Source organism: Tachypleus tridentatus, chromosome 9 (genome assembly GCF_004210375.1).
Source record: "Tachypleus tridentatus isolate NWPU-2018 chromosome 9, ASM421037v1, whole genome shotgun sequence".
NCBI classification, from domain to species: domain Eukaryota; kingdom Metazoa; phylum Arthropoda; class Merostomata; order Xiphosura; family Limulidae; genus Tachypleus; species Tachypleus tridentatus.
This window is the reverse complement of record NC_134833.1, coordinates 81,276,927-81,292,013: the sequence shown is the minus strand read 5'-3', so window position 1 is coordinate 81,292,013 and position 15,087 is coordinate 81,276,927. Positions and strand designations below refer to the sequence as shown.

The following is a 15,087-nucleotide window of genomic DNA, read 5'->3' as shown; positions in this document are numbered from 1 at the left end:
CTTGGAACATGCAACTACTGTCAATTTGGTATTCAGTATCTCACCTTCAAGCTTGGGCAATAGATACATTTTGTCAGGATGGGATGGTGTTACAAATCCAGGCCTTCCCACCAATTTGTATATTGCTATGATTTGTTGGATCCTGTTGATAGCATCATATTATACGTGCTGTTTTTAGATCGGATTTTTAAATTAGAGTTTAGTACTTTTTCCTGCACAATTCAATTAGGCTTAACAACTGTTTGTTAGTTTTGGTTTAACTCTAGTTCATCTAGTGGGTAAAGCAATAATAAGGTTAAATATCTTCTTTCCTTCAACACGTAATATCTTGTACATATGGTTATTTCATTAAACACTTGCTTAACTTCACATTATATTGACTATTTCATTTTCATACTTTTTAATATTTTATATTTTTTTACAATTCATTTCATTTGTGAAGACCCCTAAAGGCTGGGACTGCTCTATCTCCTTCCAGTATTGCTTGCCTTAATCCTACAGTGTTGAATCCATTTAGGATGATCTATTTTTTGTCAGTTTTCCTCTATGTAATTATGGTTTTTCTTTCCAGGCCTTTATTATAGAATCGGCTAGGCCCACCTCAGTCTTTTTTTTTGACACATTTAACAGTATACTTTTCCCCTTTTATGATGAGCATTTTTGTCTCTTTTGGGAAAGGGTACTTGCATGTCTCACCCTGTACAAGTTTTGGTTCAATTTGCCTTGCCTAACCATCAAGCAGAGTTTATTCCTAGTTTTATGGACTTGTATGAGTAGCAGTCTCTTTTAATCCTATACATTTTATCCATCACCTAGTTTTCAACCCTTGTCTTACCCTATTAACTCTTCTACAGGAAATGTGTATGGTTCACAGTCTTACTACTAGCAAGGTCTAATGCACTGGGGGATGCAACTTCTGTGGAAACACTCCTCCTTTTTGGTCTGATACATATATGATCTTTTCAGGAGGTGCTGTACAATTCATAGCTTTTAGATTTGATAGGGTTCCTTTGGATTCTCTTATTTACTTTCTTCCTTCCCTCTTTGCATTGATGGTTGAACATATTCTCCAAGTTATTGGGTTTACCCATTCCTCTCAGTTGCCCTAATTTGTTTCCTTTCCCTAGTTCTCATCTCCAAAGTTGGGATTCATGGGTCAATTAGTAGGAAGTTTCAGAAGACTATTGAAAAGAAAGTAGATCTCCCTTTTAGAATTCACACACTTAACACATGTCTGTTGTTGTATTGTGTTCTGGGTGCTTTCATCCTCATTGCAAATTACCTTTTCAGTTCTGATGCACTTTCTTACAAGGAATGGCATCTTGATCTTCAAATTTTCAGTGGTTCTGTTCTTCCACAGGAAGCATTTGACTCCTTCCTTGATAAGAAGTTACTTCTTTTGTTTTTGGTCTCTGGTTCATCATCCACTTGATCTGATTGGTGATATGTTCAGGCAGTATTATATCCAGTTCATAACTATAGTTTTTCTCATTCCATCAGTCTTCTTCCAAAGGTGATTTTGATCAATCACATCACTGTAAGTTGGGTCTTTCTAACCGAACCTTCCTCGTCAGCACAAATCTATTTTTTGTTTTTTTTTGCCTTAGTATGTTCACTTTGTTCTGGGTTAGTTTAAATCATCTACATTATTAGGGGTTCATGTAGAATGTTTGTTTTGTCATTTTTATTTCTTGTCATCTTACCCTTTTATTCTCAGTAAGGTTTAGATGATGATCTTTGTCCTGTACTTGCTCTTGATTGCTTCATTCTTTCAGGGCTTCTTTCCATTGACTCCATTTCCAACAGTTCCATTCCCTTGCATCACCTTTCTGTTCATGATTTACTTTCTCTTCCTCCCCCCCTTGGTGTGGATTCATGTACGTGGTGAGGGGACCTCCCAGGGAAGGTTCTGTTCTGTCTGGTTAACTTCTCTGGGACCTAAACATCCACCCACGTGTTTGCCGTGCGTGGTGGCCCGTGAAGGGAAGGAGAGGATCCTGGTGGTTGAGGGGTCCAACCCTAACACACCACTTTGGCCTTGAATTCCTGTAGACGGGCAACCTTTGGGTGGCCCCCTTTGGGTCAATCGGCTGATCCACTTGGGCTAGAGTCAACCAAGTACCAGTGTTGGAAGTTCTCAACAGGTGTTGTGGACATTGTGTTTGATGCTGGTGTTTGGGTATAGTGCTCACAAAACCCTGGCGTTGCTGCATTGTCCTTGCATGACATTGCAGTGCGTCCCCTTGTAGGGCTCCATGGTGGGTGGGGTTAGTGGGTACTGAAATTTTTCTTTTTTCCTATGAATCCTCGTTCAAAAAATTTAAATAAAATAGTGAAAAAACAGTCAATAGGTAAGCGACCACGTCTTGAAGACTCTGAGCAGCAATCTTCCACATTTGTAACACATGTACCTCATTTTCTTTTATTACATTCTCTTTCAGAAAAACCTTTAGGGCAATTGTCCCCCTTTTTATTCAGAAGGGACTAGAGGGTCTTGCTGGCTCTCCAAAGTCAGTAAAGAAGCTTCGATCTGGAGACATATTAGTTGAAACATCCACAACCCATCACAGTGAACTCCTCTTGAATTCAACAGCAATTGGGGATATACCTATTGAGGTTACCCCTCATGCTACCTTGAATTCATCAGGAGGAGTTATTGTTGAGAGGGATTTGAAGAATGTCCCCAAGTCAAAGATTCTCGCTGGTCTTTCCACTCAAGGAGTTTCTGCAGTGAGGCGCATCTCCACTCGCAAAGATGGAGTTACACTGCCAACAAATACCCTCGTTTTGACACTTACATCATCACGTGCACCTGCCACCATCAAGGCAGGTTATCTAATTTGCAGGGTACGGCCATACATTCCAAACCCTCTCCGATGTTTCCAATGTCAGAGGTTCGGCCACTCAAAGACATCATGTCGTGGTTCCCTGACATGTGCTCGTTGTGGTGGCAAGGACTACGATGCCTATGAATGTGACATGGACCCACATTGCATCAACTACAATGGTTCTCACCCTTCCTACTTTCGTTCTTGCCCAAAATGGTTGGAGGAAAAAGAGGTGCAGCATTTGAAAAGGACTCATAACATTAGTTATCCTGAGGATCGGAAATTGCTGCCCGCCACTCTATCTCGGACATATGCTGCTGCACTTCATTCCACAACTACAGTGGGAGTGCAGACAGATCTCTCTGTGCCTCCAAGAGAATCATTTTCAAAACAAATGAAAAGCCTTTTGACCTCCATGGTTAAAAAGGTTGATGAATTGACTTCCACACCCATTTCTGTTCCTCCCATACATTCCAACAAACCTCAAGATCCACGTCCTTCAGTTTCAAATAAGGCATTTCTTCTCATACATCTTTTTCTCCCACCTCAAGAAGCAAAACAATCATTTGTTTGCATCCTCAGTCACTGGAATCCCCTTCCAATAACAAAGACCTGCCCAACCGACCCAGGGCAGGATCCATGGAGGTTGATAGACCTTCTCTGACTAAGGACAGTAAGGAAAAAAGACATGGTTATAAACAGAAAGGTTCTCCAGCCACTTTGCCTACCCGCCATTAAAAATGGCCACCTTGATACAATGGAACTGTCGAGGTTTACGTTCTATTCTGGATGATATCAAAACACTGATTGCTTCCTACCATCCTGTATGTCCTTCCTTACAAGAAACATTTCTAAAACCTGCTGATACAGTTTCCATTCAGCAGTTTTCTCTGTACAGAAATGACAGGCTGTGTGATGGACGAGTACATGGAGGGGTGGCACTATTGGTTGATCAGCATGTGCCCACCCTGTCTTTGTCACTCAACACACCCTTGGAGGCCGTAGCCATCCTTGTTTCCTTGGGTCATACCATCACTCTTTGTTCTCTCTACCTGTCCCCTGGAGAGACATATGATCAATCAGACCTTGATGCTCTCATTGAACAGTTGCTGTCTCCATTTCTAATCCTGGGGAACTTTAATGGACATCATCCCCTCTGGAGAAGTGCTGTTATTGATGGGAGGGGTCGCTTTGTAGAGCATATGCTCTCTGATCACAATCTTTCTCTTTTCAATACTGGTTCTTCAACTTATTTTCATGCACCTAGTCAATCCTTTACTGCTATTGATTTCTCAGTTTGCTCTCCTTCATTATTCTCCCATTTTTCATGGAGGGTTGGCAATAATCCACTTGGCAGTGATCATTTTCCTATACTTTTGAGAGAGACTGGCCTTGGTTGATGCCATCCTACCCGCGTGCCCTGGTGGAAGCTGGATCAGGCAGATTGCTCCACTTTCACTGCTCTTGCGGAACTTGATTCTGCCATCGTGAATCAGTCATCAATAGATGACTGTGTAGCAGTGGCAACTGGCTGTATTATACAAGCAACTGCTCAGTGTATTCCGAAAACCTCAACACGTTTTCCACGTTATTTTTGTCTGTGGTGGAAACTTAGCACGGAAGGCTCAAAAACGGGCCTGGGATACTTTTCGTAGATATCCCACACTTTCGAACCGTGTCGCTTTCCAACGGGCCCATGCACATGCTAGGTGGGTAAGACGTCAGAACCAGAAGGAATCTTGGATTAAGTTCACAACTAGCATATCTTCTACCACAAGTTCCAAGGTCATATGGGACAGGAATCGAAAGGTCAGTGGGCACTACAATTCTGTCCCCCTCTCGATCTGGTCAGGAGGTGGTTGATGTCCGGAGCATCGCTGATACTCTAGGTGAAAGCTTTTGTCAGGTATCTAGCACTTCTGCTTGTTCCTCCACCTTTTTGGCCATCAAGACTCGGGCAGGGCATTCACCTCTTTCTTTTTGAACTGACTGTCTCTTTGAAGATAATTGTCCCTTTACACTGGTGGAACTGAAAATGGCCCTTCATCGGTCTGGCAGTACATCTGTTGGACCTGATGATGTACACTATGACATGCTGCACCCTCTATCTCCTGCTTCTCTTGATGTCCTTCGAATTGTCTTTAACCAGATCTGGCAGGAGAATGTTTTTCTTGATGCCTGGTGCCAGGCTATTATTTTACATTTCTCTAAGCCAGGGAAAGATTTCTTCAAACTACCGTCCAATTGCTTTGACGAGTTGTCTCTGTAAGACCTTAGAAAGGATGGTTAATGCTCGTCTTGTTTGGTTCCACGAATAAAACAACCTCCTCTTGCTCACCCAGTGTGGGTTCTGACGACAGCACTCCCCTACAGACCACTTAATTTGACTTGAAACATCAATCAAAGAAGCCTTTCTCAAATGCCAACATCTTGTATAAATATTCTTTGACATTGAGAAGGCTTATGACACAACATGGAGGTATGGCGTTTTGCGAGACCTTCATACATATGGGTTACATGGCCATTTACCCATGTTTATTAAAAAATTTTTAATGGACAGGAGATTCCAAGTTTGTGTGGGTTCGACTTTCACATCTCCTGTCAGTCGTCGAACATGAGATATATTGAGCAGCAACTACAAACTGCCCTCAATCTTGTACTGAAGTGGACTATGGCGAACGGCTTTAATTTCTCTCTCTCTAAAACCGTTTGCACGCACTTTTGCCACCAACGGGGTATTCACCCTGATCCTGAACTTCATATCGGTGAAGTTTTGCTGCCAGTGTTCCCTGAGACCAAGTTCTTGGGGCTTATCTTTGACTGTAAGCTGACCTTTATACCACACTTAAAGCAGCTATGGGTCCAATGCACAAGAGCACTGAACATCCTTTGTGTCCTCTCTACTACCAGTTGGGGAGCAGATCGATGTTCTATGTTAAAGGTATATCGTGCTCTTATTCGATCAAAACTTGATTATGGATCAATGGTCTATGTCTATGCCAGGCCCTCGGCCTTAAAGTTGCTGGACCCCATTCATCACCAAGGACTTCGACTCTGCACTGGGGCTTTCCACACTACCCCAGTTCAGAGTTTATACACAGAATCTCGTGAACCTTCTTTGCACCTTTGCCGTTTGCAACTATCTTTACTATATTCTTCGAAACTTTGTTCCTTACCAAAGCATCCCACCTGGGGATGTGTTTTCCTTCCTTGGTGGGCCGTACTTTTTCAGAACAGACGGTCTGCCATTGCTCCGTTTGGCCTTTGCATCCAGGCGCAATTGGATGGCTTGGGTCTGTCCTTGGATAACATTGTAGATTCCACAGGTCAGCCCATCCCACCATGGCTTATTACAGCCCCCAAATGTGACCTTACTTTCAGTTATCTGAAATGGGCAGATACTCCAGATTGGAAGTATTGTCATTTATTTAATGAACATCTTTCAAACAATCGTTCTGTTCCCATTTATACAGATGGTTCCAAATCAGGTAATTCAGTGGGCTCTGCTATGGTTTGCTGCGGTTTGGTGGTTGCGCGCAAACTCCCCTCTACAGCTTCTGTGTTCACTGCTGAACTGTATGCCATATCTTTTGCCCTGGATCATACTGAAGTTCAGCAGTACTCCAACTGCACTATTTATACTGACTCGCTCAGTTCTGTACTGGCCCTGGAATCCCTACATGTTGGCTCACACCCTGTTCTCGCTGATATTCAAAACCGACTGGCCCATTTCTCATTAACTGCTACTTCTATCCAGGCCATGTTGGTATTTGCAGGAACAAGCTTACAGACATGGCAGCTAAATCTATCTGCTCGGGCACTATCACCACTGTGCCTATTCCGTACATGGACTATGGTCTTGTATTCAAGGCTTGGCTCCATGCCAGCTGGCAGTTCACTTGGAGTGAGCAACGCGACAACAAGCTTTTTCAAATAAAACCCTATATTGGGCTTTGGCCATCTAGCTTCCGTAAAGTTTGGAAGGAGGAAGTTGTTCTAACTATACGATGCATTGGTCACAGTTTTTTAACTCATCGTTTTCTTTTATCTGGAACTGATGCACCAGTGTGTAGTTTGTGTATCACTCAAATCACTATCAGCCACATTTTACTTTCTTGCCATTGTTACGATTCTCAAGGATGGCACTAAAAAACATGTTTTTTCCCAGGGTTTATCTGTAACATTGGACAGTGTTATTGGTGATGGTAACACTGTCCACCTTGATAAAGTTTTTAGTTTTTTAATGGCCATTAATTTTTTTAATCTCATTTAAGTGTTGCATATTTATTCATTACACCTTTTTAATTGTGGTTCCCTTTTCACAGTTTCATTCTCTCTAGTTCAATTTGACATTGAAAAATGGCCAGAACATTAAATAACTTGACACCAGGACTGGAAAGGCCAACTTCAGGTGACTAACGCTGCTGTTTGAACTACCCGTTAGTCATCCTGGCAAGTTGTTATTCCAATTTTGCTGCATGTCTTTTAAACTTTTCTTACTTTACCCTTTGGTATTGGCCATAATGACACATAAACTGGAACCAGGACTGGAAAGACCAACTTCAGGCGACTGACGGTGGTTCTGGTACTTGCTTGCTAATCTTCCTGGCAGGTTATGATCATTACCATTCTGCTACAGAAGTTCTTTACAACTTTCTAGATTGGATGTCAACATCGGTTTTATGCAATTTTCTATTTTTAATTGCTGTTTTGTTTTTACCCTCGTTTACTTTTACAAATTTTACTACATCTACTTTACTTTTAACTTTTTACTGGACATTTGGCTACTCATTATTACGATTTTGCTATATGTCTTTTAAACCTTCTATTTTACATTTTGATAATGGTTGCTATGACACATAACCCGCAACCATGACTGGAAAGACCAACTTCAGGTGACTGACGGTGGTTCTTGAACTTATCTGTTAGTCTTCCTGGTGGGTTATGATCATTACCATTTTGCTAGAGTAAGTACTTTACAACTTCTTTTACTCTGCTTTCTCTCTTACCATTGTAAACTAGGTGTCAACATTGGTTTTATGCTTTTTCTGTTTTTCGATGATGTTTTGTTTTACCTTCATTTCCTTTTCTGTATTTTACTACATTTAACTTATTTTTACCTTTTTACCAGACTTTTGGCACAGATAGCCTAGCTGCTTTGTGCCATAAAACACTAAATCAATCAACCCTTCCTCCCTTAGCCATTGGGCTCAGGGGGTGGTTTGGCTGGCCTTTTATTCTTTGTCTCCTTCTTCCCATAATCAATTCCTGGTATCTTCACTCTGTTCAGGTACCTTACCTTTTACCTGCATCTCAACCCAATGTCTATTGCAGGTACTTTGTCTTTCAAGCACTGGGACTACACCTCATATGTTTATCTCCCATTATCTGCTTTAGGTGGCTGTTTCTTCCTTGTCAGGATACATTCTTTTACCTGTCACTATCCTTCACTGTTCATGAGACTGTAACTGGGTAAGCTTTTTTTCTTTTATTATATATATTATTTTTCAGGGGCCTGTCCCATCTTTTGATCAGGATCTCACTCTGTAGTGAGTTGTGCCTGTCCATGTATACTTCAGCCACTTAGAATTGTACTAAAACCCACACTGTTAGACCATACTGACTTTACTTGCATAATTTCTATGGTCATAAAATGCACACTGTTACATAAATTTATATAAAGTAGAAATGAGGGTTCCATAAGATCACTTGTAGGTTATTCCTCATGATATCTTTGTTTCATAAGTATTCCTGTTCCAGACCATACTAACCCATAGGTTTCATAGGTAAAATAGAAAGAGCTTGCTACCCATCCATGCATTTCCTTAGATTGAATAAATCAGCTTTGGTTTACAATTCAAAATAGGGTTTTGTAGCCATTCATTGAGCTGTCTCCATTGTGAATGTTCCTTTGGACTCTCTTCTGTGCTTTTCTCTCCTGTTTTTTCCTATTTTCTTGAAAAATATGTATACCTCAAGACTATAATGTTTTATGTGAGAAAAAATTGATATTAAAATCACAAAATGTATGTGAAAAGTAAAATATTACAAATATAAATAATGTAATGAACCAGTTATAAAAGAACTGATTAAAATAATAAACATTTAGATCCTTCAATTTTATGATAATTTTGTGTGAATTTGAATTTTTTAACATATATTTTCAGAGGCTATGGCTGTAATGACCACTTTCATGAAAGTGACACCTTTCTTCACTCCTGGGAAGTTCTTGCAGAACTGTTAAAAAATCCAGCTTGTAATGACATTATTGTGGATGTAGGCATGTAAGGTTTCTTTGGTTATTATCACATTATTGTCAAGGTACTTTTAGTCTTGGTGGTTTAGTCTTTAAAAGATCATTCTAAATCAAAGTGTTTTGTAAGGTATTTCTGAAATTACCATTTTATGAGTAGTACTCCAACATGAAGTGCTGAAAATTGACAGGAGCATGTTTTAGGTTATTTTGTTAAATTAACAGCTGCTATATAAGACTGCTGCTCAGTATCTTTTAGTACTCTGCCTAGGATATAAAACAGAAGGGTCATTGCAGAAACCAGAGATTTATGGTTATTTTGATGGGTCTCAATGAATGAAGCATAGGGCAACTAAATATTAATGAAAATATGACATGATGAAATCTTTGTGGATTAAATTATGGCAGTACCTTACCACTGTTCTTATATTTATTCATCATTGGAAGTATGATACTTTTAATTTGAGAATTGTTAGGTAAATCATCTTATAATATATCATGCATCTGCTTCAACTTCAAAACTTCATCTTCAGGATTTACTTTGCTAATATTTTCACAAGATATTAAAACTGATGATTTCTCACATATGATTCCATTTTCATTTATTGAAGATAATGATACTATTGTTATATATTTCATTGCCAAGCACTAATCAATTAATGAATATCCAGCTATGTCAAATAGATTGAAATATCTTCAGAAAAACATTCTTCCCTCATCCAACCTTGACCCACAATTTAGCTTAATTGCTACACTTAAAACATCACATTCATAACCACATCTAGAAAATTTGAAGCATGTTTCATTGCTACATCATTTTACTTTATATTTATAAATTAACTTCTCTATGTTGGCTCATATGGTTTTGGGTTCAGTCACAAGTCTGCTCTGGTTACCCTAGACCTCTTTTTTGTCTAATAAGAATAACATTAACCTTTCTGGAATGATTCATTTTTGAATCCTCATCAAGATATTGTAAATACTGCTGTTTGTAAGAGACTGAACATATAAGGATTCTATCACGCCATGGGTTGAAATAATGGACAGTTAAAAAATGTTGGCCTTGAAAAGCTGGTTTGTCACTAGCAAAATCAGTTTTAGTTTCAGTTATTATCTGTGTAGGTACACAATATAGATCTACTATTTTTACATACATTTGATGATTTAAATATTGTTTTATAAAGTGTATACACTGACTTTTTACAGGCCCATGATGCATAAGAATGTGACCTATAACTGTCGGGTGGTGTTTCTAAATAGGTAGGTCAGAAAATTTATTTTTATAATTACATTGTACTTTTGTTGTAAAGTGAATAGTTTGAAGGTATATGAAATGAAAATTTCTTTTGGTGTCATTTTTGAGGATAAGTATATATATGTGAAAGTTTCTCAGTACAAATTACTAAAAGTTCATAATATCTTTCTTACATTTGCTTCCTCTTATTTTCAACATTATCTTTAATTAGTGGTGTAAAACATCAATAACGAGACTATTACACATATTTCAGTTTCTCCTATTTTTGAAAATTGTTGTAAATGGTTTTTACTTTTTGTTTTTTTTATCTTTGATGAGAAGAAAGTGACCTAACAAGATTATGTTTTAGACACATTATGAAAAAATTTGTACATGTCTACGATATTTTTATAGTAGTATGGGAACCATTTCAAAACAACAAAACAAAGCACAACAAATTTTAAGTAGTGTGATATTTTATCAACATGATCAAAACCAAGAACAGTGGGTTTTTCTGATTTCCAGTTTATTTATTTTTTTTGTAAAGTATATCATGATAGATGTAACTGGATTTCTTGTAGTCCAGTGTCAACTCAAATACGTGACAGTATTTAATCTTTGTCAAATTTTTTTTTTAAATTTTGAACAAAATAGCAAAATTCTTCTTATCCGTCCCAAAATGATTCTCTGTGATGATGGAAACTATAGAGAAACTCGTTGGTTTAGTGCTTGGCACAAACATCGCCATTTAGAGGATCATTTCCTTCCTCGAATGATACAGGAAATTACTAAACAGGTAAAGTGTTACAGCAAAATTTTGTAAAATTATGTATCACTAAATTATTTTGTAATATTACATCAGTTTTTTTTAAACACATTTTCTAAACTTAAACAAAAATTCTTTCAACTGTGTCATAAATTCCACCAGTTACTAATGAGGTGTTCAATGTTTTTAATGTGGGAAATGAGTTATCTCAGTAAATTTTTATGCTTAATACTCTGATAGCTGTAAAAGGTAGAAAAACATTTTATAGTATGATGCAGTATGTGGACCTTACTGTTATTGCACATTATAAAAACAAAGATTAGTTTGTGGTTTAAAGTAGAATAGAAAGAATAAATCTTCAAGATTCTGTTCATCTGTACACAGGAGAATACAGTAACTGTTCTGGTTTCTTCCCCACTGAAGCTGATAAGTGACACAGAACAGGATATAAACATAGGAATACTGATTTAAACTTATTGTGATCTGTTTATTTAATCATTTATTTTAGGACTAACACTTACTTTAGCTGTCATAAATACTCTCAAAAACTAAACTTAGCAATTTTATGAACCTAATTTTTCTTGGAATAACTCTAAAGAGTACTATGGTAACATACTGAAAATAAATGATGTATATCATTTTTCAACAAAGTGAAAGTTTTAATTCTAAGTATAATCTTAACTATTGTGTGTCATACTCACAGAATACTTAAAACTAATAATACATTTTAACCCTAACACCCAGGTAATGTTTAATGTGCATGACTCAAAGTTTTAGTGTCTTATATTCAAAATTTTAGTAAACTACTTTTTGTTTATGTTATACCAATTAAACAAAGTCTTAGCCAATAATCCATATTTTAACAGTCTATAAGTTTTAAATTCTTAATTCTACAAGGCAATACTTTTAAAAATTCTGAAATTTTTCCCTAGTGTGACACATTTTTTCTTAGCATGTCATCATCCTTATTTTATCCACCACCCCTTGAAAAAGTACAAATTTAAACATAAATTACTCTCTATAAAATAGTGATTGCTCAGATAAACCACATTTATTATAGTCTTCAACTTTGTTTGGTTACAGGACTGTTGAATTGGAAATCAGACATCTACTGTAACACCTACCTGTCAAATCCTTTCTTTCATAATTTGTTAAGAGAACACTCTTATGTTTAATCATATATTGCCTATAATCAATATAAATGCAAGGTTTTCATCTATCAAATAACATTTTGTATAAAATTATGTTCTGAATGGTTAAATGTCAAGTTCGCTTGGAGTACAAACAGTGTTCCCTTGAGAAAGTTAATGGCTAGCTTCGATGAATTTGTAACAACTACTGTAACAGAGTCAGAAAGCCAGAAATGTTTGAGAGATAGGGGGATTTATCTACTTTGGCATATTATTAGTCTATATTGTTTAGAGCATTATTTAATTAAATAAAAATTAATTGCAATACTATGAGAAGTATAAAAAATTAAGGTTAACTCTCTTCAGCAACCGAGAACAAGAAAAAAGAGGATTTGAGAAGTATTTTATTTCATATTTATTCTTTATGTATAATTTAAAGGCAACTAAAATGTAAAAATAAGGATTTTTTAAGTTACTTGAGATTAAATTAAGTAAACTAAATAATAATAAAAAAATTTTTTTACAAGGCACGCACGTAGGCTACTTGTATTAGTTGTAGTAGCTCATTATAAGCACAAGATCAGTAGTTAGTGATGATACCAAGGGCAATAAAGTAATAAAATTCAATTATAAACAGATGTATATGGCTACAAACTTGAATGTAATTAGAATAAACAAATGTGGTTTTATATTGCAATGTGATGCCATTATAGAAAGAAAAAAAAGGATAATTTAGATTTATATTGATTTAATTTTGGTGGTTATGAGGTAGGTCAAATTTATTATTCCTGTTTTGAGCTAGGGTAGAGAAAATAAGATATAAACAATCAAGTTTTACTGGAAAAAAACATGTTTGAAATGTTTTAAGAGGTCATAGGGAATTACACAAAGGAAGTTTAAGATTTTTAAAATAAAAATTCTTTGTGATTTTACCATGAAAAAGATTTTGCATGTGGATTATTCAAAACAAATGCTCAATATATTTATGGACAAATCTTTATTTCATTTTGTTAGAAATATTTAACTAAAAAATATGTTTTTTTTATATGTTAAATACTTATAACATTAAGTGAAATATTGCCAAATTTTGTGAAGATATGCACACTATGTTGGTGGCCCAGCATGGCTTAACATTTTAAGGCATGCGACTCGTAATCTGAGGGTCGCGGGTTCACGTCCCCGTTGTGCCAAACATGCTTGCCCTTTCAGCCAAGGGGTTGCTATAATGTGATGGTCAATCCCACTATTCGTTGGTAAAAGAGTAGCCCAAAAGTTGACGGTGAGTGGTGATGACTAGCTGCCTTCCCTCGAGTAGCTTTGTGCGAAACTCAAAAAACAAACAACAACACACTATGTTGAAAGTTAAAAATATTAAATCTGTAAAGACTTTAAATGAGTACAAAGAGGTCATGTGGTTGGTCATAAAACCTTACCCCATACCGAAAGAGATAACTTATTCCCTACATTATTGAAATAGACTGTTTAGGGTAACAGCTCCAAAAAAAAGAGTTTCAAATCAAGGCATATATATTGAAAGCTATATAAATGAACAATAAAAATAATAAAATGTGTATAATGACCAAGCTTTTAAAATTGCAGCAGTTAATAAGGTAGCACAACTTTGTATGTATAACCACAGTTGTGTCACAGAATTCTTATTCATCATCATTACCACTTAAGCATGCAACATTTATTTTATTATATAGAATAAATAAACACTTGATTTTCATCTGAAAACTAGATGCTTCTTAAATTTTTTTATGCTAGGCATGTACATTAAGTCCTTCATACTTAATGATCCAAAACAAGTATGACTGATATTATTAGAGAGCTTTTACAAAACAAAGTTCAAAACTTATTTTTCATTCAGTCGACTGTTGAAAGCATCTAAATATCTCCAAAATGATCACCAAGTATTTCATGGTAAACCATAACTTATCTAAACAAAATCATTATTTAAAAACAGTCTATACAAGTATGTCTAAATTTGTCTAGTTAAGACACTTATTTTAGTAAATTTTTAAGGTCATTTAATACACTGATAGTTGTAATTGGTAAAAACTATGATAGTCTGTTACCTCTTGTTTGTTTGCACTTATAGTGGCATAAGAATGTTTTACAGATTATATCATATTACTTACTTTTGTGTATCTATAATTAATAGCTTACTGATATCAAGCTTTCACATTTTTATGCTTTCCTATAAGTTGTTTTTAAATTGGTATATTTTTAACATGCCTCTCAGAAGCCATGGGGTGTCTTAACACTACATTTTGTCGAGTATTAAAAGTTCAATGCAGAAACTCCTAGAGGTGATGATTTTGGATGTATCTTTTAAAGGAAATTTTGAGAAAAGTTTGCATTTGTTAACTGATACATTTTTAAGTGAAATACAGCATCCTCAAATCTCCATACTAGCTGGTACTAAGGTCTATCTGCTAGGAGTAAATTCAGTATACGTCAATAAAGCCACAATCTCAGCATCATTAATTAAGAAATAGACAAAACTTTTATGCTATTAATATCATCTTTTTATGTTCAGTTTTCAACTGAGATATGAAAGATTTCACCTATGTTTCAGTATGGAAGGTTGAAACATCACAGTAGTCCGCAATAGGATGAGCAGAAAAGAACACTTTGAAAGTGGCTACAGGCTTAATATTGTATTACCAAGGTGGTTCTAAACAGTTCCTAAATGCCTCTGAATGTCGTTCAGACATTTCCTTGCTTCTTAGGCTTAGTCATTAAGCTTTAAACTTGTGTTGCCCTGGTGGATTTCAATCACCTTTTCAGTCATTTAAAATTTAAAAAAAATTCACTTCAAATTGAGAAAAACAGGATTGGGTAGTTATTTTGTTTTTGTTTAAATAAAAATT

The 15,087-nt window shown here is 36.3% G+C and overlaps 1 protein-coding gene across 5 annotated transcripts in view; it reads left to right on the top strand.

Moving 5' to 3' along the window:
- Window positions 1–15,087, top strand: part of Nadsyn (NAD synthetase) — a 71,421-nt gene that overhangs the window by 13,547 nt on the left and 42,787 nt on the right. For all 5 annotated transcript variants that reach the window (XM_076455346.1, XM_076455344.1, XM_076455343.1 and 2 more), the window contains exons 4-6: window positions 8,996–9,112; window positions 10,288–10,341; window positions 10,970–11,111. In XM_076455346.1, coding sequence (XP_076311461.1) covers window positions 8,996–9,112; window positions 10,288–10,341; window positions 10,970–11,111 — 313 coding nt within the window. The remainder of the gene's footprint in view (window positions 1–8,995; window positions 9,113–10,287; window positions 10,342–10,969; window positions 11,112–15,087) is intronic.